At 38.6% G+C, this 27,588-nt stretch overlaps 1 protein-coding gene across 3 annotated transcripts in view; it reads left to right on the top strand.

The window, feature by feature from the left end:
- Nucleotides 1–27,588, top strand: part of LOC149261654 (P-loop containing nucleoside triphosphate hydrolases superfamily protein) — a 407,150-nt gene that overhangs the window by 303,279 nt on the left and 76,283 nt on the right. For all 3 annotated transcript variants that reach the window (XM_089422575.1, XM_089422571.1, XM_089422565.1), the window contains 2 exons: nucleotides 3,936–4,018; nucleotides 4,227–4,349. In XM_089422575.1, coding sequence (XP_089278701.1) covers nucleotides 3,936–4,018; nucleotides 4,227–4,349 — 206 coding nt within the window. The remainder of the gene's footprint in view (nucleotides 1–3,935; nucleotides 4,019–4,226; nucleotides 4,350–27,588) is intronic.

Genomic DNA, 27,588 nt, shown 5'->3' with positions numbered 1-27,588 from the left:
AGGGATTTTGGAAGTTTTGATCTTAGGCATTCATCACTTTTGAATATTCTTAAGCCCAAGGTTGTCCTTCATAAGTCTTTCTTGGGGAGCCTTTCAACTTTTTTTTAGGTATTTGAACCATTAATTGAGCCTCTCCTTTAAATGGGCCTAGGAAATCACATTATACCTTGCCATTGATCCTATCATTCAAGTGATTTCCTCCATATCGAGACTCCTCCCATCGGCGAAAATCCGTAAAGAGAAGGGGACATTGATTGAAGTTACAGTGGGTCCTTGTCCCATTGTTTCCATTTGGTCTAGTAGCTATCCCTTAGGAACACCTCCTAGGGCCCTTGCTAGATTGAGTGGTAACAGGCATAAGGCTCGAATAGAAGGCAATTCACTTTCTTAATAAAGGTGTATTAGATGAGGCACAAGACCTAGGGCTTGATTGATACGTTGAGTGTTGGGATGGCCAAAGGTCAAGGCAAGAAGAAAGGGTTTCCAACAATGTAAATGAACAAGATCAAGGCACATGAACTAGACTATGGTTTCTTCTATTGCAAACAACTAGGGAAAAGAAATTTATGGATAAGATTGAAGTGGGCACGCACCAAAAGAAGAGATTTTGTGGCAAATACACTCTTGTTGTTTAGACTTTTTAATGCCAAAAATATTCCTTGCCTAAGGATTCACACCAAGCCCTAGTTAGTGAGTATGGCCTTAAAGGGGTCGAATTAATGAGAAGAATTATGGATAAGAGATGTGTTTAATAACCAACAAAATGGACTAGTCCCTTGTTCCTTGGGAGTATGGAGTCTATGATTTGATAGGACATTCAAAAAGTTTCCAAGGACGCTGAAATCTTGATGCTCTAACACCTAAACTCAAGCAATTATCTATGCAATGAATAATGGAATTTTCATGGGAGAGCTAGTAAAGGATCACCATTAGGATATTTATTCACATGTTATTCATGAGTAATGGATGCCATAGTGACATCTAGTTTGCATTCAATGAATTTTCAACAAATTAGGGCACAAATAGAAAACCCTAGATTCAACATATTCCATACATTAGACATATAGGAAATAGATATTCAACAATAGGTACACTAACAAGATAACATGCAAAGAGAATCCATTCATTTGATCCAAAGAATAGCTCCAAAGATAAACAAATCAGCTCCAACTGTCAAAATGAATTCATAGATCTAAATTCTCCACAAGCAAAGAAGGTCGAATTAGCTCAAGAGGCATAATTATATAAGTTGTGGTGATCGTTTGCTATAATGAAAGTCCGTTCTACTTTTATGAGGAATTCAAATGCCTAATTTAGCCCAATGCCCCTCAAAAGAATAAAATAATGCTTTAACCACAAACTAGGTCACAATCCGAACTAGTAGCCAATACAAAACTCATAAGTTTGCCCACACATGTGAACCATAGGGCTGATCTAGCTGACGTCATCCATGTGTAGGCTACTTTAGTGCATGCGTTGAGAGCTAAGGGTACTGAGTGGAGTGTAGAGGCCCTCTAAAATCATGATGTGAAGGTTGGCCTCCACATTTCCATCAATCTCTCTTTGTGGGCCCCCAAATTACATGTTGGGGTCAAAATGTTGTCTCATGGTTCTCCAGGTGGCCGAAATTCCTATCTCTGCTCCAACATTGGGGTCGTTCAAGGTGGTGCTAGTCCTCCCATGCCTCAAAGTGTGAGATCTTTCTCCTCTAGGACCTGGATCAAGTACCATCGCTCTAATAGTGCTAAGGCGACTGGGGGCATGTTGGGTCCAGGTGCATCATCCCATAAAAATCATCAATGTAGAGAAAAGTGTTGGAATGCTGTGGGTGATAGAGGTACCCATAGGTATGAATGATGCTCTACTGTCGTTTGGAGTCCCATGGCTCTCAATGCCTCACCTGTGGGTGTTAATATGCTCCTTTGGAAAACCTGGGCCCAAGTTAAGTTGTCGAAGCCATGGCTGTGGAACCACCTAACAATTACAAACAATATCTAGTGCTAGCAACTACATCATGAGGTACATTTAATCATTTTTGCATCTAAGTGGACCAAGATTGAAAGTAATGGGCAATTTGACATTTCAAATAAGAATTCCCTTCCAAAATTAAGGTGTTGAACTCGCAACGGTGTTACCTCTCTAATTAGGAGTGGTTAATAGACCACCTTATCAGTTTCATGTCCTTGGTACATCCTTCAATTGATAGGTTCCATGTGAATAATGATTGAATGGAGGGGAAAAGACATCATGGCCAAGTGCCATGGTCAAAGGGACCAACAATGATGGGCTCCTCATCTTGAGTGTATAGATGTGGGGGAGGGAGCAATCATGGATGCATGAGTTACTAGAGTTACTAATTCGGCCTTTGTTTTTCCACCCCTTTTGTGCGCCTTCTACTTTTTTCTTGATTTGTCTTTGTATTACTCCTCATAACTTAAAGGGTTAGAGTTTGCTTTGTATGATATATAGCAGTTATAACCCCCATAATGATGAGACAACTCATTGCTCATCAGGGGTTGGGACATGCAAGGGTTCCTTCTCATAATATGTAGAGCAATATGTGCTCAAGAACTGGGTGATGGCCATAATGGGTGAGGTAGAGCTCATGCTAGTTTTTTGCCAATGTGCTAATGTGTATGTCCTGGCCATCTTTTGTTTTTTGATCTTCTTTTGTTGTTTCTTGTGGCCATGATATGCTTTTTCTTGTTCTTTTATCTGCTTCAACCTCTGAGGGCAAAGTTTCAGGCCCTGCCTAGTTATGAGGATGTATGGTGCCAAATCCCTGAAAACCAATGGTTAGTTGAAGTTTGAACCCAAAGAAGGGAGGTGGAATATAGGGTTTATATTGTAAGATGGAAATTGGTAAGCATGGAATAGGGAGAGATGGAACTATGTTATCTCAATCAGGGTTTCCCAAGTAGTGCCCCCTCTATACTGATTGGGCCATTAATGGAGGTCCCATTGGACTAGGATGAAAGATTAACCTCCCATTTAGGGTGAGGGAACAAAATCACGGTCAAAACCCACATTTCTTCCAAGTTACCCCATAATCCATGTCAAATACCCAAATACAAACATGCATAAGCACCCAATTGAAAAATGTATAAAGTACCTTTTGATCGAAAGCCCACCATTCAATGTGCTCTTGCCAAACGGGCAATGAAACATATGACTGATCCAAGTGGCAGAAATATGAATGGCACATTGTCATTGGCTAGTACTGGCTGTCAAGGGCTGCTGGCTGGCTGGCTGGAGGAGATGATGGGAGAAAGCTATCTCCTATGGGGTCACCCACTTTTGGTGGGTAATAGGAACTAATGACACAGTTGAATCCCATATTTACAGAATGGTATGTGAGTAAAGTTCTACAAGTATTTTATAATAAATTGTTGCCTTTGATTGTTACTTCTCCCTATTTTTTTGGTTTTGGTGAGTATGTTTAGGTTTTTCTTATCCTTTCAAGATGAGAATCGAGATAGCAGTAATAGATCCTTTATGGATCCTTCTTCTGTCCATTCTGGATACAGATCTGTGATGGCTCGGAGGCAGATTTGGAACCCAAACAGATCCAGGGAGATATGTTGGGGCAGGGAATGGTGGGGTGGATTGTTTATATGCCTTTATGCATAGTGCAACTGCATATAGGTCTAGCTCTTGTGCTGGCTGAGGCATACACAGGGTAAATTACGCTGTGATTTGAATAGAAGTCCAAAATTTAACTTTGTATAATCTGGTTGCCTGGCATAGATGAATTCCGTAGTCAGTGACTCCATAATGCACCAAGTCTAAAATATGAGCTTGTTTTAAGGAGTGTGTGACTTGTACCTGACCTGTCAGAGAGCACTAGAATTAAAGTCAAGGATATGAATAGAAGAAAGATCTATGTGCAATTGGAGTAAAGGGGTAACTGAATAAGTGTTGTGTCATGGATGCAGATAGATGGATTTGAACAGGACAAGAAAGTTGTCGTGATTGCTGCTACAAACAGGAGGCAAGATCTTGACCCAGCTCTTATCAGGTACATCTTGGGATATGATTGCAATCTTAGTGTGACTAATAATTTAGTAGGACTCAAAGTTGGTAGACAATAGTACTATGTAAAACCTATTGTGCTCCATTTGTTCCTTTCCTAGTGTTGGTATTTAGAATTGTGTTTTTTCCAGCTTTTTAAGATCGCTACTAGGAATTTGTATCTGTTAATGTCAAATATGTTTTTTGTTCTGCAGCCGATTTGATTCTTCAATCACATTTGACCTCCCTGATGAGCAAACACGGCAAGAGATTGCAGCTCAGTATGCAAGGCATTTGAGTACTCCAGAACTGGTCACTTTTGCTTTAGTCACTGAAGGGTAAGAAGTAATGAGTCCCTTAAAATGTTCTTTACTGTTTAGTTGCAATCTTGCAGTGGATGAGCTTAGGATTTTGTTTCTTTTCCCTTGAATATTTTCAGTGACTTCATTATTTCGTTTTGAATATGCTTCTATACAGTCAACACCCTTTTAGCCCAAGAAGACTAGAATGCTAATATGCACAAATAAAGTATAAAAGTGCATTGAGGTTTGTAGAGTAGATGGTTACTACAATGATTCAAATTTCTGCTACAAGCTTATAACTAAAAGGTTATGTCGTGTGCAACTTGTGCAATTTTTTCCTGCCTTCTAGCATCATACTGAGTGCACACATCAAACATTTCCCACCAGTTTCACTATGGAGCGAAGGAACTTGGAATTTTTTTATTTAAAAGTGATTTGAAGCATAATTATTGTGAAATTTCCTGCTGTTCGCCTTCCTTTCATGTGCTAGCTGTTACCCCTCATGCTGTATGAGGCCCTTTCGGCATGTTGCAGTTGCACTTGGCAGGCAGTTCCTAGTGACATGGGTGATTCAGTATACAGATACAGCCTGTCTATTTTATGGATACACACACTTTCCCTGGCATTACCCTTATGGTATTACTGATCAATTGTAATATTCCTTTGCTGAGCTGTCTTGTAAAACCCACAAACTTTCTGAATTTATATGGTTCGGTTCACTAAGGTAATTTTACAAACAGTTTGATGACAATGTACTGTAGGTGATTCTTTGACAATTTGAAACCAAAAATAACACCAACTGGCAACAATGGCAAGCATGCATAATAGGAATATTTAAGAACTGCTGATATCAAATTTATAGTGAAACTAGAGGCTTACATACCACTGGTAATACATACTTTGGTAATGACAAAAGAGCTGAGATCGGACATATCAGTTAACGGTAAAAGAGACAATGGCTGTAGATGAATATTATGTTATCAGAGTACCTCCAGCAATACAAATAGCTCCCCACAGTGACAATATAAATATATATGTATTCAGGTCCAGAATGCAGAAATGTACAAGGAACACAGCCAATAACCAGCAGTCGCACTTTCAGCAATAGTGAGAATTTTCATGGCCCTCCTAGCAGAGATACACTTCACTTCCAGGTGCCCAGATAACCCAGAAATAATAAATGTGTCCCCTCTGTTACTGATATACTCTCTGCATAGTTGTTCCCACACTGGGGTTGACAATAATGATTTGTACAGCCTGTAAAAAGGGAGATACGACCCCTGTTCTACTCACCCAAGTCAACAAACTTATCTTCAAGCTTCAATTATACGCAGAGGTTTCCTTGGGCTGCCACTAAACTTGTCCCTTATGCACTTGAGTCATCAACAAGGAAGAGGATTTCATCCAGCAACTTGTATGAGGGGAGCTTAGCCCACTAAGTAAGAACTCAACCTTTGCTCAGTCAGAAATTCGACCCACCAACTAACTCATCCTTCAACACAATGGCATTCTCATGAGGCACAAACTTCTGCAAATGAGAGAAATAACAGTCCTTCCTTCTGTTGAAATATGTAACTAGGTTCGGTCTTCATAATGACATATGTAATCATGATTTTATGTATTTAATGTAAAGAGAGAAATAAATTTATTATTGTTGTTCTTAAGACATGGATTTTATGTTCAAGGGAAAGTTATTTTTACGTCAAATACCCATTGAGTGCTTCTAGGTCAATTGAGTCATTGTCATGTATGGAAGACCCTTTTGGGTATGTTACATATTGTAAAAGAAATTTTATTTGAGTCAAAATAGAGTCAAAGGACCCTCCAAGACCTTGTTACGATGCAAACAACAAGTCAGCCTACCAAACAGTGACAAGTCGGCCTAGGGATAGTGTCAAGTCGGCGCACAAGCAGTGACATGAAGCCTCTCCAAGACCAAGTCACAAGACCTTCATGAAGCCTCTCCAAGACCAAGTCACAAGACCTTCATCTCCTTCTTGGCTAACTCAACACAATTCAACCTGCCTTTTGCACTGCACTTCTCGGCTACCCTGAAATTTCGACCTCTTTCCACAGACCTGCAATTCGTACCTCTGCAATTTCGCACGTGGGAGGAGGAAGATAAGAGTTTGGAGATACTTTCCTTCCTTCGCTATACTTGGAGACTTCTTTAGGTGAACTGGGATTGTAAAGAAGCTGACTTGGAGACCTTTTGATGACTGCTACAAGGACTGATATGACACCATTGACGAAACCCTAGTTTTTGCCATACCTGCAAGAAGTTTAGACCAAAAACAGTCCCACAGAACTTTGTTTTACATTTCCTTCCCTTCACTGATTGTGAGGCTGCTTTTTCTTGTGATTTGTGCTCCCTTTTCTTGTCTTGGATGCTTGACCGAAATCTGTCCTCAAATGAAGGCCGAGCTGCCTATAAATAGTGGTTTGTCCTTGAGATATAGGCCGAATTGTCTTTTCTGGAATCATCTTATTCTTTCTTGTAGGCTGACTTCAAGGGGGCTCTTGTGACAAGGTCTTGGAGAGTTTGACTTCTCTTTTACAATTTGCCCAAATGGGTCTTCATTACATGACATTGACTCAATAGCCTTTATGACTTGATGACCAAACCTAATAGCTCTCAATGGGAGCTTCTACTAAAAATAAAATTCCTTGAGCATGAAACCCATGACTCAAGCATTACAAAATAATTTTATTTTTCTTCTTTTCATCAATTACATAAAATCATAATTGCACATGTCATTATGAAAACCGAACCTAGTTACACTTTTCAACACTCGTTAACTAGGGCGGTATTCATAATTTACACAAGGTACTTGGACATTCTCAATCTGAAGAATTCTCATAAGAAGAGTCGGATTGGTAACCCATCTGTACATCATCATATCATCCAATATTGTCACATAGCAAGGCCTTGACTAACCATTCTACCTCTCCACAAGATCAAAGCACAATGCTGGCGGAACTAATGATGTATAGACACCCTCATCATTGTCTCTCTTGGAACATACCTTACTCGGGTTCTCAGAGTGCCTTCCACCAAGACTATTGTTATCTTGGATTCCCAATCCTCAAAGAATATCAGTCCTTTGCGACTTCTCTTATCTTGGATGCCCTAACTCATCCTCAAAGAGTATCGGATGCCAGATGTTTACTCAATCCTCCATTCTGTCTTCCTAAGTGAGGAGAAGAATGATGTGTCTATCTCTCCCTCTCAACTTATGGAGGACATACCCATTCCCATAAACAGGAATGTACCCAAGCTCCTTCTTCACCAGGAACTTGGTTTCAGCATCTCTTCAGGTGGAGATCATGGGACAACTAGCTGCTTGAAGAACTCCTTCCTTTGATGTCATGAATTTCTTCTTTGTCATAGAGTCTACATCTTTTGAGACTTCTTCGTAGGGCACAAACCAGCCATCACTTTCATTCATAAGTCAGTCATGTCATTAGTCCTTTCATTGGAAAGTGATCCATTAGTCCATATTTGGTCTTCCTTCATGCCACGTTGCTTTCTTCATGGCATGTTTCCTTAAGGATCTTTTATCCTACTACATGGGCATCAATTGTGGAAGACATACATAGTTCTTCCCTTGGCAGCCCTGCATAATGTTGAAGAATCTAGGGCAATGAGATGTAGAGTGATTCTTCGGGACTAGATAACAATTTGTGAAGTCTTTTTACAATTTGTTTTTGTTAGTTTAATTTTCTTCTTCTCTTATTAATTCATGTGTGTGTACTTCATTAAACTGCTATCAAAAACATAAAACGAGAACACAAGATATTGGCTCTCTGCCAAGGCCAAAACCTCTATTCTCCTGAGAGGAAAACCCTTCTGTAAGTTTTCTCTTATTCAAGCTTCTTTCTTGATCAATGCCAAACCCTAGACCCTTGACTAGAAGATCCTCCAAGCACAAGTCAGGTTCTTCCTTTTCTCTGCATTATGTTTCTTGACACTTTGTCCACCTACTTCTATCACTTCGTTCCCCAACACTTCATCCTCTTTCCGGCTCTTCGTCCTCTTTCCGACACTTTGTTCTTCCTTCCATTGTCAGTAGTCCTTCTAGAAGAGACACTTATCTTTTGTACTTAGTGAGATCCTTCACCTAAGGATACTCCTTCCTTCTCTTGACCAATAGAGTTCCTTCTTGATGTATAGTTGTAGGCTTTGTGTGACAGCATTGCAGCCCTAATTCTCGCACGTGTGAGAGGTCTTGTTGATGTTATATGGCTCCTCTTTCCTTTGCTTGAGGTCCTTCCTTCTTCACTTGGATAGAAGGCCTAATAGGCCTAGTTTGTAGCCCAAACGATGAGGTATGTTGGGAGGTGACTTGTTTTTGTCCTAACCACAGATAGCCCTTCCTTTTCTTCACACGTGTGGTTGGTATTGGCCCTAAAACAGTCCCAAAACCTTCGCTCTTCCTTCTTGCTTCTTCGTTGCACTAGAGGCTCCTTCTTCGTCCCTTTCTCGGCTTCTTTTTCGGTCCTCTATCTTCGTTGATTTCAGAGTGAGTTGCTTGTTGTTTGAGGGAGTGGGCATCCTCTTTATAGAGAGGACTATCCCTCCTTTAGGCCGACTTGTAGGTTGACTTACTGCCTTGAGGCCGACTTGACTTCCTTTGCTTCAATGGGTGCTTTTAATGGTGCCATTGCTTCTTTTGATGGTTTTTTTGCTAGGAGGAGACTTGACTTTGCTTGGAGGTAGTGTTATCGGAACCAAACTGGTGCCAGCAAAACCGATCGGTCCGACTGGTTTGGAGGCAAACTGGTCCGAACTGGCCCTCCAAACCGGAAATGACCGATTCGGTACTGAACCGGCCGGTTCAGTACCAGACTGGTTTCAGATCGGTTTTGAATCGGTTCACAAGGCCCATCGTTGTACAGCTTGCGCATAAAATTTTTATTTATTTATTTATTTTTAATTTTTCCTAGTTTCTAATGCTACTCTAGCACCCCCTAAATCTATTTAAACACCCCCATCCCCTCTATTTCACTCACACTATTAATTCGAGTCCCTTGCAATTCTTGAGCTAAGTTCAGTGAGGAGAATTCAGAGTTTTTGTCATGGTTGTTCTGAGGGAGATTTTTTGCAGATTTGAAGAGTTGATTGGAGTCTTGGAGAGTTGTTGGAGAGTGTGTTTGAGAATATACACATTAAGAAGAGGAACCGTTTGGAGCAAAAGCGGTTAAATGACATGGTTTTTGTTCAGTACTACCTTAGGTTGAGGCGCAACCAATTGTTGAATAAAACCCTTAAATCAAGCAACATTGTCTTGGGTGACTTTGATCCAACATCAGAATGGGTTGTGGAGAGTCAAGCACCAACATTTGATAATGAAGACCTTTCTTGGTTGGACTTGGAACCACCTCCACAGGATGCAGAGGCAGATATATAAGAAGCACCAGTAGCAACTTCAAGGCTAGGGGAATCAAGCCATAATCCCATTGCAAACTTGGATGCTACTCATTCTTCAAATGAGGATGAGGAGGATAATTAGGAACTAGATGATGATTGATGATTTGATCATTGATTTGTTGTAGCTGTAGCTTGTAGTATTGTAGGTTGTAGTATAATACTATGATCTATCATGTTATTTTGGACTATAAAGGCCTTTTAGAGCCTGCTTCTTGATGTTTGTAACATTTTTGGTTCAACGATGTTTTGCACTAAGTGTTATTTTGGTTATATGCACTATTACTTGTTATATAAATGAGAACTTTTGCATATTTGTATATAAATGGTTTGGATTCATATGGATGCACATGAATATATTTGTTATTCTTTAAAATATGAATATTTTATGTGTTTTTGGTAAATCAGTTTTTTCTGGTTCCGGTCTGGTTTCGACTGGTTCCCAATCCACAAGGCTTTTTGGTTCAATGACCAGTTCGGTTTTGATAACATTGCTTGGAGGTGTCTTCTTTGACTCTTATACATAAATATACATAATGTAACATACCCTTAAGGTCTTCAACATAATTCTTTTGACTCTTTGACTCACCTATAGGACTTTAACATGTGCTAGACCTACTTCAATGAGCAAGAAACTCATTGACATATATTATAAAAACAATATTTATTTTTTTGAATAAATACAAATATCAAAAATACATTTATGAACACTGAACCTAGTTACATTTCCTTCAACACTCCCTCTTAACTAGGGAGGTATTCATACAACATTACAAGGTGTTTGGCTATGTTTCAATCTTGAAGAATTCACAGAAGAGAAACCGGATTGGCAATCTATTTGTTATAGCATCATAGTAACCAACATTGTTTCCACAACAAGGCCTTGACTAATAGCTCTATCTCTCAATAGATTAGAGCACAATGTTGGTGAGACCAATGAGTTATAGACACCTTAGTCATTGTCTCTCAAGGTACATACCTGCGCGGGTGTTCACTGAGCATGACCTTCTAGGACTATTCTTGTCTTGGGTTCCCAACCCTCAAAGAATATCGGTTGTCTTGCCTACTCTTGTGTTGGATGCCCTACACATCCTCAAAGAGTATCGAATGCCAGATGATTAGCCAATCCTTCCATTCTTTCTTCCCAAGTGAAGACAAGAATGTTGTGTCTATCACTTCCTCTCAATTGAGGAAGACATGTCCAAGTATTCTCTGATGAGGTACTTGTCCAAGTTCCTTTGTAATTGGGAACTTGTTATAACTCCCTCTTAGCTAGGGACTTGTCCATGCATCAACAACTTCTTCTTTGTGGCTCCTCCAACTGCTTGATCTCCTTCCTTCCTTTCATGTCATGAAGTCCTTGTTAAGACTTCTTCTTGGTAGGGCACCATCCATCGATCACTTTCCATCCTGGTTTGTCATGTCATTGCTTCCTTCGTGGAAATTGGCTTTCTTGTCATATATCAAGTTTCTCTTATCATCTGGTTATTCCTTGTCGTCTTGTTTATGCTTCAGACTACTCTTCACATGGATGCTTCTTTGTACTTGTTTGTTCCCATGTTTTGATCTTGTAGACTTTCATGACTTTATCCTGATATTGCTTCAACATTAAATGGTGCTTTTATTGGATGGCTTCTTCATCATGACATCTTTGTAGAGTAGAATCAGTTATCTGCACCTTTCATATCTCCAAGGCCTTCATAGGTGTCAAGGGTCCTTTGATCTTTTTCTTCCTTTGTCAGAGTTGTCATGCCTTCTTTCGGGAGATGTCTTCAAAGTATCTTGTCAAATAGTGATTCTTGGTGATCATGGTGTTCTTCACATGCTTGATCTCTTTCTTCATTTGCTTCTTCTTGGATAGATTGGTCAACCACTTTTTGCTCCTTGTGAGAGCACTTCTTCATTGCTTGCTTCTAGGACTAGTCAGCGTTTCTTATTTACTTGCTTCTTAGTCAGCAATTTTACGCTACTTATGTGAGTATGTCCTTTTGTTGACCTTCATTGCATTGTTGTACATGCCTTCGAGCATGTCATTGGTGAAAAATATTCTTTCATATTTGATCATGTCATAGAACTATTCCCATGACTTCAACAATAGGCATATGATAACATGATATAACTCATAGTTTTAAAACTCCGACTCCGACTCCGACTCGGCCGAGGATCGACTCCAACTCCGACTCCGACTCGGCCGAGGATCGACTCCAACTCCGACTCCGAAACGGTAATGACTCGGCCGGCTCGATTTCAATGACTCGATCGTTGTAAAAAATACATTAAATATTTATTTTTTTCATAAAAAAACATAATTTTAAAGATTTTAAACATAATTTTAAAGATTTTCATTCATGTTTCCAAACACACAACATCATAATATAGATGGAAGACAACATATGATCAAAGTAGGCTCATGAACCAATCCATTATATCAAAATGGTACCCAATGGCAATACATAGTCAACTGTCATACATGATCAAAGACTCAAAACAAAAAACACATAACCAAGGAGGCTAGAAATGGCCTCTACAACAAAAGTAAACTGTGACGGTGACCAGACTCCAGTACTAGTACTATTGGCTAGTAGCTTCTGCCAGAGGAGCCAAGATCATGTCAATCAATCTCTGGATCATCATCATCAGAGTCAGACAGGGGGCCCTATGGCTCCTCATCATCATCATCATCTCCAACTGCAACTGTAGAAGTGGTACCACTCTCAGGCTGTGCAACTGCAGCAGATGCAAGCTGAGATAGAGTAGATATGCGACTGCGCTTCTGTCGTGGCTGAGCAGAGGAAGCACCTACAACTGGAGTCCTTGCTGGTTGTGAGACTGAGGTTGGTGGATTGGGATCTGCATTCAACTGAACAGGCTGAAGTTGAACAGCATGTTCAAGTTCAACTGATGTCTCGAAATCTAAATCTAAATCAAGATCCTCATCAAGATCAAACTATGCTGGATGACTCTCCACTACCCAATCTGATGTTGGATCAATGTCTTCCAACACAATGGGATCTGAATCAGGCCTTTTGTTCAGCAAATGGTTTCGTCTGAGTCGAAGGTTGTATTGGACATAAACTAGATCATTTAACCGTTTTTGATCCAAACGGTTTCTCTTCTTTGTGTGAATCCTCTCAAAGACAGACCAATTGCGCTCACACCCAGATGCATTGCAAGTTTGACTCAAAATACGAATTGCAAACCTTTGCAATTCAGGACAATGGCCACCAAAGGCCTCCCACCATTGTGCTGCAAAAAACATAGGAGTGTAACGAGTTAGCTCAACAAAATTACAAATTATATCTAACTTTCAAATTATAAACGATTTAACAAACTTTAAAAAAAAAGTAAAACTATTAAGAATTTGAAAATTGAAATTTTTGTTTACCTGGCTCATCTGCTTCTCTTGCAATCTTTGCTAGGTTCTTCCCAAAGGTACCTAATGCATTGCTGAAGATATTGGCTTGTCGGTGTATCTCCAGCTGATCAGACTCCAATGGGATCATGCGATCAATGCAATCAATCAGTCCATCTCTGACCTCCCCTCTCAAAGCTCCTGACTCCTTAGCTTTATAATGATACCGTAGGTTCAAAAAATACCCAGCTGCATGTATAGGGCGATGGAGTTGATTGTTCCATCTTTCATCAATGATTGCCCAAATGGGCCCTTACTTTGCCACTCTATCCTTGTATACCGTCTTTATTTGCTCCTTTGCTTGATCCATAGCCTCATAAATGAAGACCATAGCCAACCTTTCCCCATCCACCAACCGCAACACCTTAACTAGTGGCTCAACAAGCTTCACAATCTCTGCTGCCTTTCTCCAAAAAGTTTCTTCATAGACTTTCCTTTTCAATTCTTTGCCTTCCGGTTTGTTAGACCAATTGCTTTGATTCCATTCATCACTGGCAAACATCTTTTGCAAGTTTCTATGTTGGGAAAGCATAGATTGCAATGTCAAAAAATGTGTAGCAAATCTAGTGATGGCAGGCCTAATAATATCCTTGCCCCCAGTGTGATTCCTCATGAGGCTCAAAATCAATGTATGATTGTAGATAAATTTTGTTATGCTTTTGGCATGATCTATAGTGTTTTTGACCCAATCTAATTTTCCAATATCCTCAAGCATGAGGTCTATGCAATGTGCAGCGCATGGGGTCCAAAAGATGGTCTTGTGTTTTTCCTCTAACAGTTTACCAACAAGAACATAGTTAGAGGCATTATCTGTGATGATTTGAACAACATTAGCCACCCCCACCTCCTCAACAACCTGATCCAATAGCTGAAACAACAAGTGGCCATCTTTTACCTTATCAGATGCATCAACTGATTTTAAAAACATGGTTCCCTGTGGGCAGAAGACAAGAAAGTTTATGACGGTATGGTTTCTTTGATTAGTCCATCCATCGGACATGATGGTACACCCTGTTCTTGCCCATGAGTCCTTGAACTCTTGCAAATACTCATTAATGGATTGAATTTCTTTCTGCAAACGAAACCCCCTTAGCTCATGCATAGTAGGGCCTTTGAAGCCTTTTCCAGCAGCATGTATGGCATCAAACATAGGTTCATAATATGGTGAACGAGCAGCATTAAAGGGGATATCAGCATCATACCACCATCTAGCTATGTACTCACAAGCAGTCTGCCTCAATTCTTTCTTCCAATGGTCATCTAAAGTGGGCTGCATTTGAGTTTTACTAACTTCAGGACCATGTGCATCTGATGGAGAGGAGGGAGTGTAATAACTTTTGATAGTCACATCACCCTTTTTCATTCTACCCTTTCCCTTATCTTGAACAAAACCAAAAGAGGGAGGAACATATCGGAAAGGGTTGGATGTATCAGTTTGAGGGATAGATGAAGAACTCTCGAAATCATAATGGGGGTTGGTAGCCATCATTTTTTGTATCTCCCTCTTCCTCCCAATTTCAGCCTGTATGTCTCTTTGCCTAGCCTTATCTTCTTAAATTTCTCAAAGCTGGCCAACAAATGCTTCCTAATCTCCCCAATTTTTGGTGAGGTACATGAGGTAATTTGGCCTCTAATCCCTGCCAAGTGTTGTTTCAGCCTATTAATGCCCCCAGGACCTTCCTTAATTTTCCTAGGGCAAAATTTGCATTGCATTTGACTATGAACCATTTCAACATATGCCCAAGCAGGATCTCTTGCTCTAGGTGCCATTTTTTGACTAGGAAATGAAAGCAAACAAACTGAAAATGAAAAAAAAAAACATTGATTCAATGTTCATTTATTTGACAAAAAACACTCTCTAAGCTTTCTAGATATGCACCTAAAATTTACTAAGCAAAAACATATTTATAGAGGTGAAAAAAAATACCTCCAGGCACAAATTGCCTCCTCAAGCTTGCTCCAAGAATCAACTCCTCAATGCTGCTCCAAATGGCTGCCCAAAAAGCTCCTCACTCCAGCTACAATACTCCTCACTGTTGCTCCAAAAACAAGCTCAAGAACTGCTCACTCACTCTCAAAGAAGACTCTCACTCAAATGCATAAGATTGCTGTGAGAGAATGAGAGCACTTGAGTGTGTTAAATAGGGTTTGGGAGGGGGAAATGGACCCCAAATGACATTTAGCAAATTCATATAACACCTTGGAGTCCAAACCAATTAGAAATCACCTTAAAAATCCATTAAAAAAATATTAAATCGCTGTTTAATGTGTTCTGGGCCGACTTTTTGTGACTCGGCTGAGTCATAACGGAAATGGCCGAGTTGGCCGAGTCAGCCATGACTCGGCCAAATGTACCGTTTCAAAGGCCGAGCCATGGCTGAGGGTATCGGCTTGGATCAACTCGGCCGTTTCGGTATCGAAACGGCCGTTTTTTAAAACAATGATATAACTTTGATGCATACATACCTCATCTTGATTCTCCTTTGATCATCTTAACTTCATTTGGTTGTCCTTGGTGTGGCCCTTCTTGCTTCATCTTAGCTTGCCTGCATATCATCCTTTTCTTGAATCCCATGAATGGGATTCCCAATGAGACATCTGCTTTTGTTTATGAATCTTCTTTTGAAGATTCCATCATAGGATCTTGAAGACCCTTACCCTGCAAATGTTTCTTTCCTTTTGATGATGGAGGTCTTCTAAGATTCTTAATCATGATCAATTTTCTTTCATTGTGGATGAGGTCCTATTCTAGGTATGCTCCTTCTACATGAATATCTTGAGCTATATCTACCATGCTCCTATATTCTAGAAGATATTTCTAACCATGCATTTTGTTCTCATTTATAAATTCTCTTTCTACATGAGTATCTATAACTCTATGTACTTCATGCTTCTAGATTCTAGAAGATGTTTCTAGCCATGCAATTTTATTCTATTCCTACATGCTCCTATCCTACTCAAAACTTTGAAAGAAGACTTTAATTAAGAGTTTGACTTAGTCATAGTAGAGATCTAGAGGATCTTCCTTCTTTTGCTTCTTGTCTTCTTCTTTTATTTCTTGAGTCATATGAGCTTCTTCCCTTTTTCTCTTGTTGTTGTTGTCCTTCTTAAGTTTAGGACAATTCCTTTTGTAGTGTCCATATTCTTGGCATCCAAAACATTGGATTTTGGACATGTCTTTGTTGTTTGTTCTTCGTGGACCAAATTTGCCAAATTTTCCCTTTCTCTTGGCCATGGTAGCAAATGCTTGCTCCTTTGATCCCACATCTTCCTTAGCTTTGAGTCTGGATTCCTCTGTCTTGCATAGAGACCACATTTCACTTAGTGTGGTAGCTTCCTTCTTGGCATATATGCTTGATGTGAAGTTACCCTAGTCCTCAGGTAGAGCATTGAGTACTACGATTGTCATTTCTTTGTCAGACATGACTTCCCCTAGCTCTTGAAGTTGATCCCTCATCTCAGAGATTTTCATGAAGTAGGGAGCTATTCCTTCCTTTGTTATCTTCATCTTGTACAATTCATTCCTTAGAGATATCACTTCTTCGGCTGTGGATACCGAGAATAGCTCTACTAGCTTATCATAAATTTCTTTTGATGTTTCAAATTTGGAGACATAAGGAATGAAAGAGTCCTTGATAGATTCTATTAGAATCCTTTGAGCTCTTGTCTCATCCTTATTATACTTGGCTAAGGCTTGAGTTTTTTCCTTAGCAAGGATAGTGATATTCCCTTTGATATGTTCTAGAAGTTCATTCTCCTTGAGAAGTAGATCAGTCCTCTTCTTCCATGCAAGAAAGTTATTGGTACCTACCAATTTGTTGCTTTCCTTGCAAAAAGACATTGATGTATATTCAGAAGGGGACATATACTTACTTGATAGATTTTGAAATGTAGTTGACTTCTTTTCTCCTTGAAGTCTTGATGGCTTGCTTTCCTTGAATCTTGATGTTCCTCAAGATGTTTTCTCCAAGTGGGCTTGCTTGATGATGAGACTTGCTTGATGATTTGTGGCTTGATGTAGGTCCCTCTTTGATCTTCTCTTCTTTGTAGGTGCCTTTATATAAGGCTCTTCTTCTAGCTTTGTAGTCTCCCCTGATGAATGATAGATGATAGACCTTCTTGTCCTTGATGTGATAGAGACTTCTTGGCTTGATGCTTCAACTTTTGTAGATGTCCTTCCTTGATGAGTGTTCTTGAGATGCCCTTTCCTTGATGTGTCACCTTAGCTCTGATACCATGTTGAAGAATCTAGGGCAATGAGATGTAGAGTGATTCTTCGGGACTAGATAACAATTTGTGAAGTCTTTTTACAATTTGTCTTTGTTAGCTTAATCTTCTTATTCTCTTATTAATGCACATGTGTGTACTTCATCAAATTGCTATTAAAAACATAAAACAAGAACACAAGATATTGGCTCTCTGCCAGGGCCAAAACCTCTCTTCTCTTGAGAGGAAAACCCTTCGGTAAGTTTTCTCTTATTGAAGCTTCTTTCTTGATCAATGCCAAACCCTAGACCCTTGACTAGAAGATCCTCCAAGCACAAGTCAAGTCCTTCCTTTTTTCTACACTATGTTTCCCTGGCACTTTGTCCACCTTCTTCCGGCACTTTGTCCTCCTTTCGGCACTTCGTTCTTCCTTCCACTATTAGTAGTCCTTCTAGAAGAGACAATTATCTTTGTACTTAGTGAGATCCTTCACCTAAGGATACTCCTTCCTTCTCTTGACCAACAGAGTTCCTTCTTGATGTATAGTTGTAGGCTTTGTGTGACAGCACTGCAGCCCTAATTCTCGCACGTGTGAGAGGTCTTGTTGATGTTATATGGCTCCTCTTTCCTTCGCTTGAGGTCCTTCCTTCTTCGCTTGGATAGGAGGCCTAGTAGGCCTAGTTTGTAGCCCAAACGATGAGGTATGTTGGGAGGTAACTTGTTGCTGTACTAACAGCAGATAGCCTGTCCTTTTCTTTGCACATGTGGTTGGTATTGGTCCTAAAAAAGTCCCAAAACCTTAGCTCTTCCTTCTTGCTTCTTCGCTGCACTAGAGGCTCCTTCTCGTCCCTTTCTCGGCTTTTTCGATCCTCTATCTTCGCTGATTTCAGAGTGAGTCGCTTGTCGTTTGAGGGAGTGGATGACCTCTATATAGAGAGGACTGCCTCTCCTTTAGGCCAACTTGTAGGCTGACTTGCTACCTTGAGGACTTGACTTCCTTTGCTTCGATGGGTGCCTTTAATGGTGCCATTGCTTCTTTTGATGGTGGCTTTACTAGGAGGAGACTTGACTTTGCTTGGAGGTGTCTTCTTTGACTCTTATACATAAATATACATATTGTAACATACCCTTAAGGTCTTCAACATAATTCTTTTGACTCTTTGACTCACCTATAACACTTTAACATGTGCTAGACCTACTTCAATGAGCAAGAAACTCATTGACATAGATTATAAAAATAATATTTATTTTCTTGAATAAATACAAATCTCAAAAGTACATTTATGAAGACCGAACCTAGTTACATTTCCTTCAACACATAAGCCCATCCATATATCATTCAAAAATAAGAAATGAACATTAAATCAAAATTACGTTTGTAATGGTCTTTCATCATGACATCTTTCTGTTTGCATCAATGCTAAGTTGCACTAAAACGAATACGGATAGGGGGTTTGAAATAGATACAACAAATTTTCAAAAAACCAGGATATGATAGGACAAGGAAATGACATGCATATATTCAGTGTGGAAAAAGTTGGGTAAAAATCGGGATTAAATCCCCAAAATATGATTTTTTTCCTCTGGTCGATTAAATCGGCCGGTTTTTTGCAGATTTTTTCCCAGTTGAAAAAGTCAAGATTAAATCGGGACTTTTTCCAAAAAATCGTGAATGAGGTAGCTTCTTTAACGATCTTTTAATTTTTTTTTTGAAAAAATCGGGATTTTATTGAAAAAGTCTGGATTTTATTGAAAAAGTCTGGATTTTTTAAAAAATGAATATTTTTGTATTTATTTTTTAATTTTGCTGAGTTTTTCAAAAAACTCCCGACTTTAACGACTTTTTCAACTTCTAGACCCTTGCCGATTTAATCCCGACTTTGACTTTTTCCACATTGATTGATATATATATATATATATATATATATATATATATATATATATATATATATATTACCATCCATCTTTTAGAATCTAGAATCTATATCTAAAAATACATAATCATCGTCATGAATTCAACATAAACAAATCATCATCATCAATTTAGCATAAAGATAGTCATCGTCATTAATGATTATTATAACATTCAACATATTATCATCATCATTAGTAATGTAATCAGAAATGCTACAACCTTTGTGCTTTCGGGTCCAACTCCTTCAAAGAACGTGTCATGCATGGTAGATGATATCTATCTTCCTTGCATGGCAATTAAAAGGCCCATGGGATCATTGGGATATTTCGTCAAGACTTATTTGAACATTTCAATCTTCTCAACGTCAGCTTGGTCTCTTGACTATATGCAGGCAAAAGATTGGCTAGAGAAGATTTGTTATATTGGAGGGATTTATGAAATCAAGAGCAAAATCAATGACAATTAACAAAACCTTAACCAAACTGAAAATTAATTGCTCAAATAAATCTCTTTACGAAGACATTCATCAAACCCTTTTGTTTGCATTTTTGAACATCTATCTTTTTCTTAGTAAGAATCCTTGATAAATATATGGAGTGTTGTTGTTTCTAAAGATTTAGAAGAGACATTATGAGACTGTGTTTATAGTGAGTTTATTTGCAAATCTGATTTCTTCATTTTTATTATTTATTTATGGCTATACAATTTTTCATCCTTTTTAACATTTTAAGGGTGGATTTCGATCACGATTTTCGTGGATCTGTTTCCAGATTTCTAATCCCTTGGAAACTTATCCAATTCCAAATTTGAAGTTTCCGATTTTTTGAAACGACACAAACTTTTTTATAGTGTTTCAAACAAGAATCGTATCGGTCTCTGTATCGGAAACGGGGATTTTCGTTTCCGGCAAATTCTTTAGTCGTTTTCGGTAACTTAGCATCAATGTTGCATGACTCGTACTCGTATAAGACTTGTTTGGCTATTGACTCGTCGACTTTTGTAAGACTCAGGAATGACCTGTATAAGACTCGTCAAAATACAAAAAAACATTAAAATATGCTAAATTTTAAGCACAAAAAAGAAACTAATGACAAATTCAATCCTTATAAGCTATATAAACTACATTATATGCAATAATTCATAACATCATCTCATATCTATAAGTTCCTTGAAATTACTAAAAAAACATAAATGAGAGAAATTGGCAGAGTACAAATTAGAACTAAAATTTCTATGGTTTTAATGGAGAAGATAAAATAATTCACTACTGGAAATTTTGTTATAGAATACTTGAAGTAGTTTCAATTCAAGTAGTTTCGATGGCAACCAAATGTGAAGATGATACTCGAGGAAGGTGTTCAACAAGAAGACATAAATACGAGAGGAAATAAAGTAGTGTAAGATTCAAATTGAAGATTTTGAGCAGCAATAAATGAGACTGCAAAAAGAAAAAAAAAAATATTGTTCAATTGGTGAAACTTGAAAGTTAACATGGAAGAAGATTTGAAAAAATTGTCACAAAAGCAGAGTAGGACCCAGTCTGTGCCTCCTGAGGCGGGTATTTTCTGCACAATTTAAACAACAGACAGTGCGTAATAAATTATTAACTCTTTTAGAGTGGATGAAAAAAGTTGAATAGTTGGAGATTGATCTTCAATAATCTAATGGAAAGAGGCATCCTTCAAGTTGCTTGCTCAGTCCTGTGATGTTGAAAGTTTATTTGTCCTCTCCAATATCATTCAATTTATTGACTGCATACTTTGCATTTTGAAGCAGAATTTATCAAGCAGATTCAATTGTTAGAAACCTGCAAAACAGTAGAGCCAGATAATATTCCTGGATTTGTAGACGAAGTCTGGCAGTTAAGGGTGGATGATGTTGTGGGCAAATGCAGATCCAAAAGTCTAGGGTGCAGACAAAATATGGCACAACTAGTGAAGAACCCGTTAGGTTTGGTTGTGGTCCATTTAACAGTTCCATGATTTCGTAAGGATAGGTGAAACCTAGAACGACCACAATGCTTGGTTGCAGATCAAAAGACACCTGCAAAGCTAGGTTGAAAGACAGGAAGAAGCTGCAATGTCAAATTGTGGACACAAGGGTGGTCACAATGGGAGATTGAGAATAGGCAGTAAGAAGAAAAATTTGTGTAGCTGGCATTCCAATTTTCACAGAATAGAAAATGAGTCAAATCGAAGATAAAAAGTACATGTATGCCTAGGCTCAAAAGACATGTTTTGTGACAACCCAGTGTGTTTTGTGAAATTGTGTTTAACATTTATATATTTCTCAGTGATTAGAAAGGTAAATGTTCACACTCTCTGGTGTGCTCTTTGTGTTTGCTTGATGATCTAATATGTGGTTACTCAATACTGTTGATTGCATGTGACTATCTGTAGTTAGGCCAACATAACTTATGTATAGCTTAGTTGTGAGACAAGCGAAGCAATGAATATCTCCTTTAGCCTCCTCCAAGAGCTCCTTCACTGTGCAATGGAGTCACTCAACACTCATAGAAATGAGCCAAACACTCAAATGACAAGTGAATGACAAATGGAAGGGAGAGAGGTGCTTATAAAGCATTTTCTTGCCTCCAATTTCCCTTTCCCTCCACCTCATTTCCAAAAAAGAAAAGAAAAATAAAAATAAGAGAAAAAAAAATTGCCTTCTGAGGGTCGACGAGTCTTATAAGCGTCTGATGCGGGTCTTATACCAAACCTGTGAGTCTTATACGGGTAGACAGGTTTAATGAAATAGTTGCCAAGTTCGGGTCTTAACCGCAGGTTCTATGTGAGTGACTCGGATCGGTATAGAACCCGCCAAGACCTGCGGGTACTCGCGGGTCTTATGCGGGTGGTGCTACACTAGTTTGCATGAGCATCCAACATACATATTGACACATCTACAAAAGATATATATTGTCAAGGGGCTCTTTCTTTTTTCAGACTTCATCAAAGCCTTCGTACCTTTCATGGAGATATCCTAATTAGATCTTTCAATCCTTGGATGTTGATTGCCTTTTTCATAGTTTCATATTCCACGATCTCTTCCCTTCTTTCTTCACACATTTTTCTTCCTAGGAACTTTCAATCAGAGTTCCTCTAATTATTGTCAACCACCTCATATTTCATATGAGGACATATTATGTCATGCTCTCAAGGTAGAGAATTCATTCATGTTACTTGCAACCATATGACATGACTCTATTTTATCAAATACAAGCATACATACCTCGTTTTTCCTTTAGGTCATCTAGATTCCCTTCAACAACTTCCTTGATTGAAAGACCTTCAATTCCTTGATCTGCTTCACTTCTTTTGACATCATTCCACCATCCCATGAATTCCCACAAGTTGGAATTCTTGATGAAACACTTGCTTCCTATTAATCGGTGAATCTTTCGATGAAGATTCCAACTGAGGATCTTGAGTATCCTCATTCAGCCAATGCTTCCTTTTGTATGATGAGCTTTGTACTAGATGATTTTTTCATTTTCCCATAAGTACCGCTTATGTTTCTAATGAGGTTACCAAGAGCTATATCCTTCCATAGGTGACTACCACAGACTTGATGTTGAAGAAAAGTGTAACTAGGTTTGGTATTTGTAAATGAAATTTTGATCTTTGTACTTATCAAGAAAAAGAAATATTATTTTTGTAAATTATTTGAATGAGTTTCTTGCTCATTCCATAGGTCTAGGAAAGGTCAAAGAATCAAAGTCATGTTCTTGAGCATGAATATGGGTCAACCTAGTGTCAAGTAGCCCTCCAAGACAATCACCATCCTCCAAAGAAGAAGACTTCTATTCATGAATTCAAGTCGGCTTTCCTATAGGATAGACCACTATATATACCCAATAGGATCTGCGCAAAAGTAAGAGAAGATATCTCGGATTCTTCAGAGGTATAGTTATAGGATCTCGGACAATTACAGTGAGTAAGACATTGCAATCTCAGTTCTTCAGATGGGTAATCTAATAAGGATTTTGTAGTATGCAGAGAGCACACCTACTCTCGGCATATTAGATAGACACAACACATCTATGATGATAGGAGGACGCAATCTTGATCTCAGCGTAGTAATGATCTCGGTGCAATGAAAAGAACTCAAGCACGGCGATCATAGTTCCGACCTTCTTACAGTTTCGACCTCCTCACTATATCGACATTCTTCATTGAAATAGTTCCTCTGTCTCGGCATGCTTGTGACATACGAACAGTCTTATTATAGGTATATAATGAAGATCCCGATGCAAGATACACACTTACTGTCTCAATATATATGATCTCTGTCTCGGTACTACTGTGATCCTACAATAACACATTCACATAATACTTTGTCTCGACATATTGGTGATGAACTGAACAAAGACATAATCTCATTCTCATATTGATCATGAAAAGATATCGATGCAGCGATCGTAGATATATACACAGATAACTCAATATCGAGATCTCATAGTTTTAATGATGATTTCAAGAACAATGAAAGATTTAAGTGATGGATCAGCTATGGTGAAGCAACAATGATCTCTTTGTTATGGTGAAGTCCTCAATGAAGGTACAGCAATAGTGTTGCAGCAGTAATGAAGACCTCAGTGGTGCAGCAATGATGATGATCTCAACAGTGACAAAGAAGAGGATTGGTGTCTTGGTCTTGGAGTGGCATATTAAGTCAAGGGTCATGGTCTTGGTGTTCGTCAAATGGAATCTTTATAAGAAGAATTATGTGTGGGTTTTCCTCTCCAAGAGGGAGGGGTTTTGGCCTTGGCAGGATGCCAACATCTTGTGTTCTTGTCTCTTTCCTTTTGGTAGCTATTCATTGAAATACAGAACACACACTCTAATAATGTTAAAGAGAAGATTGTGGTAATAAGAAAATTAAAAAGCCTCACAAATAGTTATCAAGTCAAGAAGAATCTCATTAACTCATATGCCCTAGATTCTTGAACACTTCAGCTATCTTTTATGCCTCTCTATGATGATGTCACGAGCTCTTGCTCTTAATGCTTCTATGATGCCATGATGCATCCTATCATTTTCCTTATTGACTCATGATAGCCATATCTTACAACAGAAAACTTGAAAACAGAAACTTGAAAAGAACTAGGTGAGGAAGACTATCTCAATCATAGTAGAGATCTTTTACTTCCTCTTTCTTGGATTTCTTCTTTTCAGCTTCCTCCACTTCTTCGGTGATATGGGCTTCTTCTCTACCTCTTTTGTTATTGTCCTTCTTGAGCTTAGGACAATCTCTCTTATAATGCCCATATTCTTGACATCCATAACATTGAATCTTAGCCATGTTCTTCTTCTTTTTTCTGAGGACTAAATTTCCCAGAATTTCCTCTTCTCTTTGCCATAGCAGCATATGCTTGATTTTTCTCATTTGATTCTACCTCAGTTTTTTCCTTCAGCCTAATTTCTTCAATCTTGCATAGTGACCATAGATCCTGGAATGGAGTAGCTTTTTTCTTCCCATAAATGCTTGAGGTAAAGTTACCCCACTCTTTTGGTAGTGCATTTAGTACTACAGTGGTCATCTCCTTGTCAGACATTATTTGTCCCAAATATTGAAGTTGATTCCTTATTTCAGATATCCTCATAATGTATAAGGCTATTCCTTCTTCTTTTGATATCCTTAGCTTGTAGAGTTCTTGCCTTAATGAGATAACTTCTCTTGCAGTACTTACGGAAAATAACTCTACCAGTTTGTCATATATTTCTTTTGAAGTTTCGAGTTTAGATACATATGGGATGAGGGGATCCTTGATGGATTCTATGAGAATCCTTTGAGCCCTTACTTCCCCTTTCATAAACTTTGCAAGTGCTTGAGCATCTTCTTTCGATGGTTTGGTGATTGAGCCTTTGACATGTTCCATGACCTCATTTTCAATGAGATTCAGATCTGTCCTCTTCTTCCATGCAAGATATTTTGAAGCCCTAGCCAATTTGTTGCTTTCCTTGCAAAAAGATATTTTGACAAATTTAGATGTAGACATAAATATACTTACTTGTGAAGATGCTTCTTCCACTTGCTGCCTCCTTGAATTTGATGATAATATAGATAATAGAGAACTTCTCCTTGATGAATATAGTTCTCTTCAAGAATGATCCTTGACTCCACAAAGAGGGAGATCACTTTAGATCCTTTGATGGTGATGTCCTTTGTTGATGATGATGACTTCTTGATGAAGTCTTTGATGCTTCTAGGATGATCTTCTTCAATGGTAAGGGCCTTGCTTCAACGAAAGGGAAATTGCTTAGAACTTTTGAAGATGATGACAACGTCCTTGATATTGCTTTTCTTGGATGAATAGTCTTCAAGATACTTTGATTTGTAGGTCTCCTCAACATGAGTAGGGTCTTTGTGGTCTTTTGAGGATCCCAAGACTTCTTTTGGTGTAGACTTCTTCTTCGATCCAGGATTTTGACACTTCTTTGTAGGTTTTGACTTTGCTTTGATGTGCATCGAGATTTGATCCTTGAGTGCTTGTGTGTCCCTTGATGAGATGCCCTTTCCTTGATTTGTTACCTGAGCTCTGATTCCATGTTGAGAAATCTAGGGAAATGGTATTAGGAGATTTCTATATAATGATAACTACTTGTGAATGCTTTTTACTTCTTTATATTAGGATCTTCTCTTTAGTTAGATTATTATAGTGTTCTTCTTCATCAAACATCTACCAAAGCATAAACAATAAAGAGACAAGAGACACGGAATGTAGGCGACTAGCTAGGGCCAAAACCTCTCCAACTTGAGAGGAAAACCCAAACGAATTATTCTTCTTATAAAGACTTCAATTGACGAATACGAAGACCAAGGCCCTTGACCTATTTGCCTCTCCAAGACCAAGTCACAAGACCTTCTTCTCCTTCTTTCCTAAGTCAACACAAGTCAACATGCCTTCTTGTATTGCACTTCTCGGCTACCTTGAAATTTCGACCTCATTCCATAGACCTGCAATTTGTACCTCTGTAATTTCGCACATGGGAGGAGGAAGATAGAGTTTGGAGATACTTTCCTTCCTTCGCTATACTTGGAGACTTCTTTAGGTGAACTCGCTTGTAAAGAAGCTGACTTGGAGACCTTTTGATGATTGCTACAAGGACTAATATGACACCACTGCAGAAACCCTAGTTTATGCCACACGTTCGAGAAGTTTAGCCCAAAAACAGTCCCACAAAACTTCGCTTTCCCTTTCCTTCCCTTCGCTGATTGTGAGGTTGCTTCTTCTTGTGATTTGTGCTCCCTTTTCTTGTCTTGGATGCTTGACCGAAATCTGTCCTCAAATGAACGCCGAGCTGCCTGTAAATAGTGGTTTGTCAATGAGATATCGACCGACTTGTCCTAGTGCCTAGGCCAACTTGTATTTTCTGGAATCATCTTATTCTTTCTGACTTCAAGGGGGATCTTGTGACAAGGTCTTGGAGAGTTTGACTTATCTTTTACAGTTTTCCCAAATGTGTCTTCATTACATGACATTGACTTAATAACCTTTATGACTTGATGACCAAAACTAATAGCTCTCAATGGGAGCTTCTACTAAAAATAAAATTCCTTGAGCATGAAACCCATGATTCAAGCATTACAAAATAATTTTATTTTTCTTCTTTTCATCAATTACATAAAATCATAATTAAACGTCATTATGAAGACAAAATCTAGTTACACTTTTCAACGCTTCTTGATATCAACATAGAGGACTTAGTCCTCACATCCGTTTAAAGCACCTGTTAATCCCAAGACAAGAGCAAGAGTAATAATGGCAAAGTGAATAATCACAATGAAAGTATACCTGGTGGTGAAACAGGACTATCATCCTTCTCTAGATGTGAGAGTGGCTCTTGCATTATCTTGCACCGACTCTCTTTGAAGTTGCCTGCATCAACTTCCTCTAGGAGCTTGCTCTTCGTGCATTACTCTGCATCTTGATGATCCTCAAGATGGATCACATCCTCATCCAAGAAGTTAGTGAAACAAATAAAATACTCATGCAGGAAGAATCAACAATAACCGAAAAGAATAAATTAACAAGAATAGTGACACAAAGTGATGACATAAATTTATAAAGTACTTAACTTTAACATGGATTGTAGGGGGTTCTCAACTCCCTCTAAGTGTTAACTATTCCTGCGATGCTTCCACATTATGATGATCTTTAAGAAAGATCAACTTCCTCATTTAAGAAATTAGTAAAAGAAGAATTCAAATATTCATGCATGAAGAATAAACAATAGTCCAAAAATGACAAATATAAACAATAACATAATATCATAAACCTTGAATATACTTATCTTTAACAAGGATTGTA

This window comes from Pinus tabuliformis, chromosome 6 (assembly GCF_031772625.1).
Source record: "Pinus tabuliformis cultivar Carrire ecotype Pingquan chromosome 6, CPIR1, whole genome shotgun sequence".
NCBI lineage: Eukaryota > Viridiplantae > Streptophyta > Pinopsida > Pinales > Pinaceae > Pinus > Pinus tabuliformis.
Note: the sequence above shows the minus strand (reverse complement) of the source record. Positions and strands in the feature narration are given on the sequence as shown.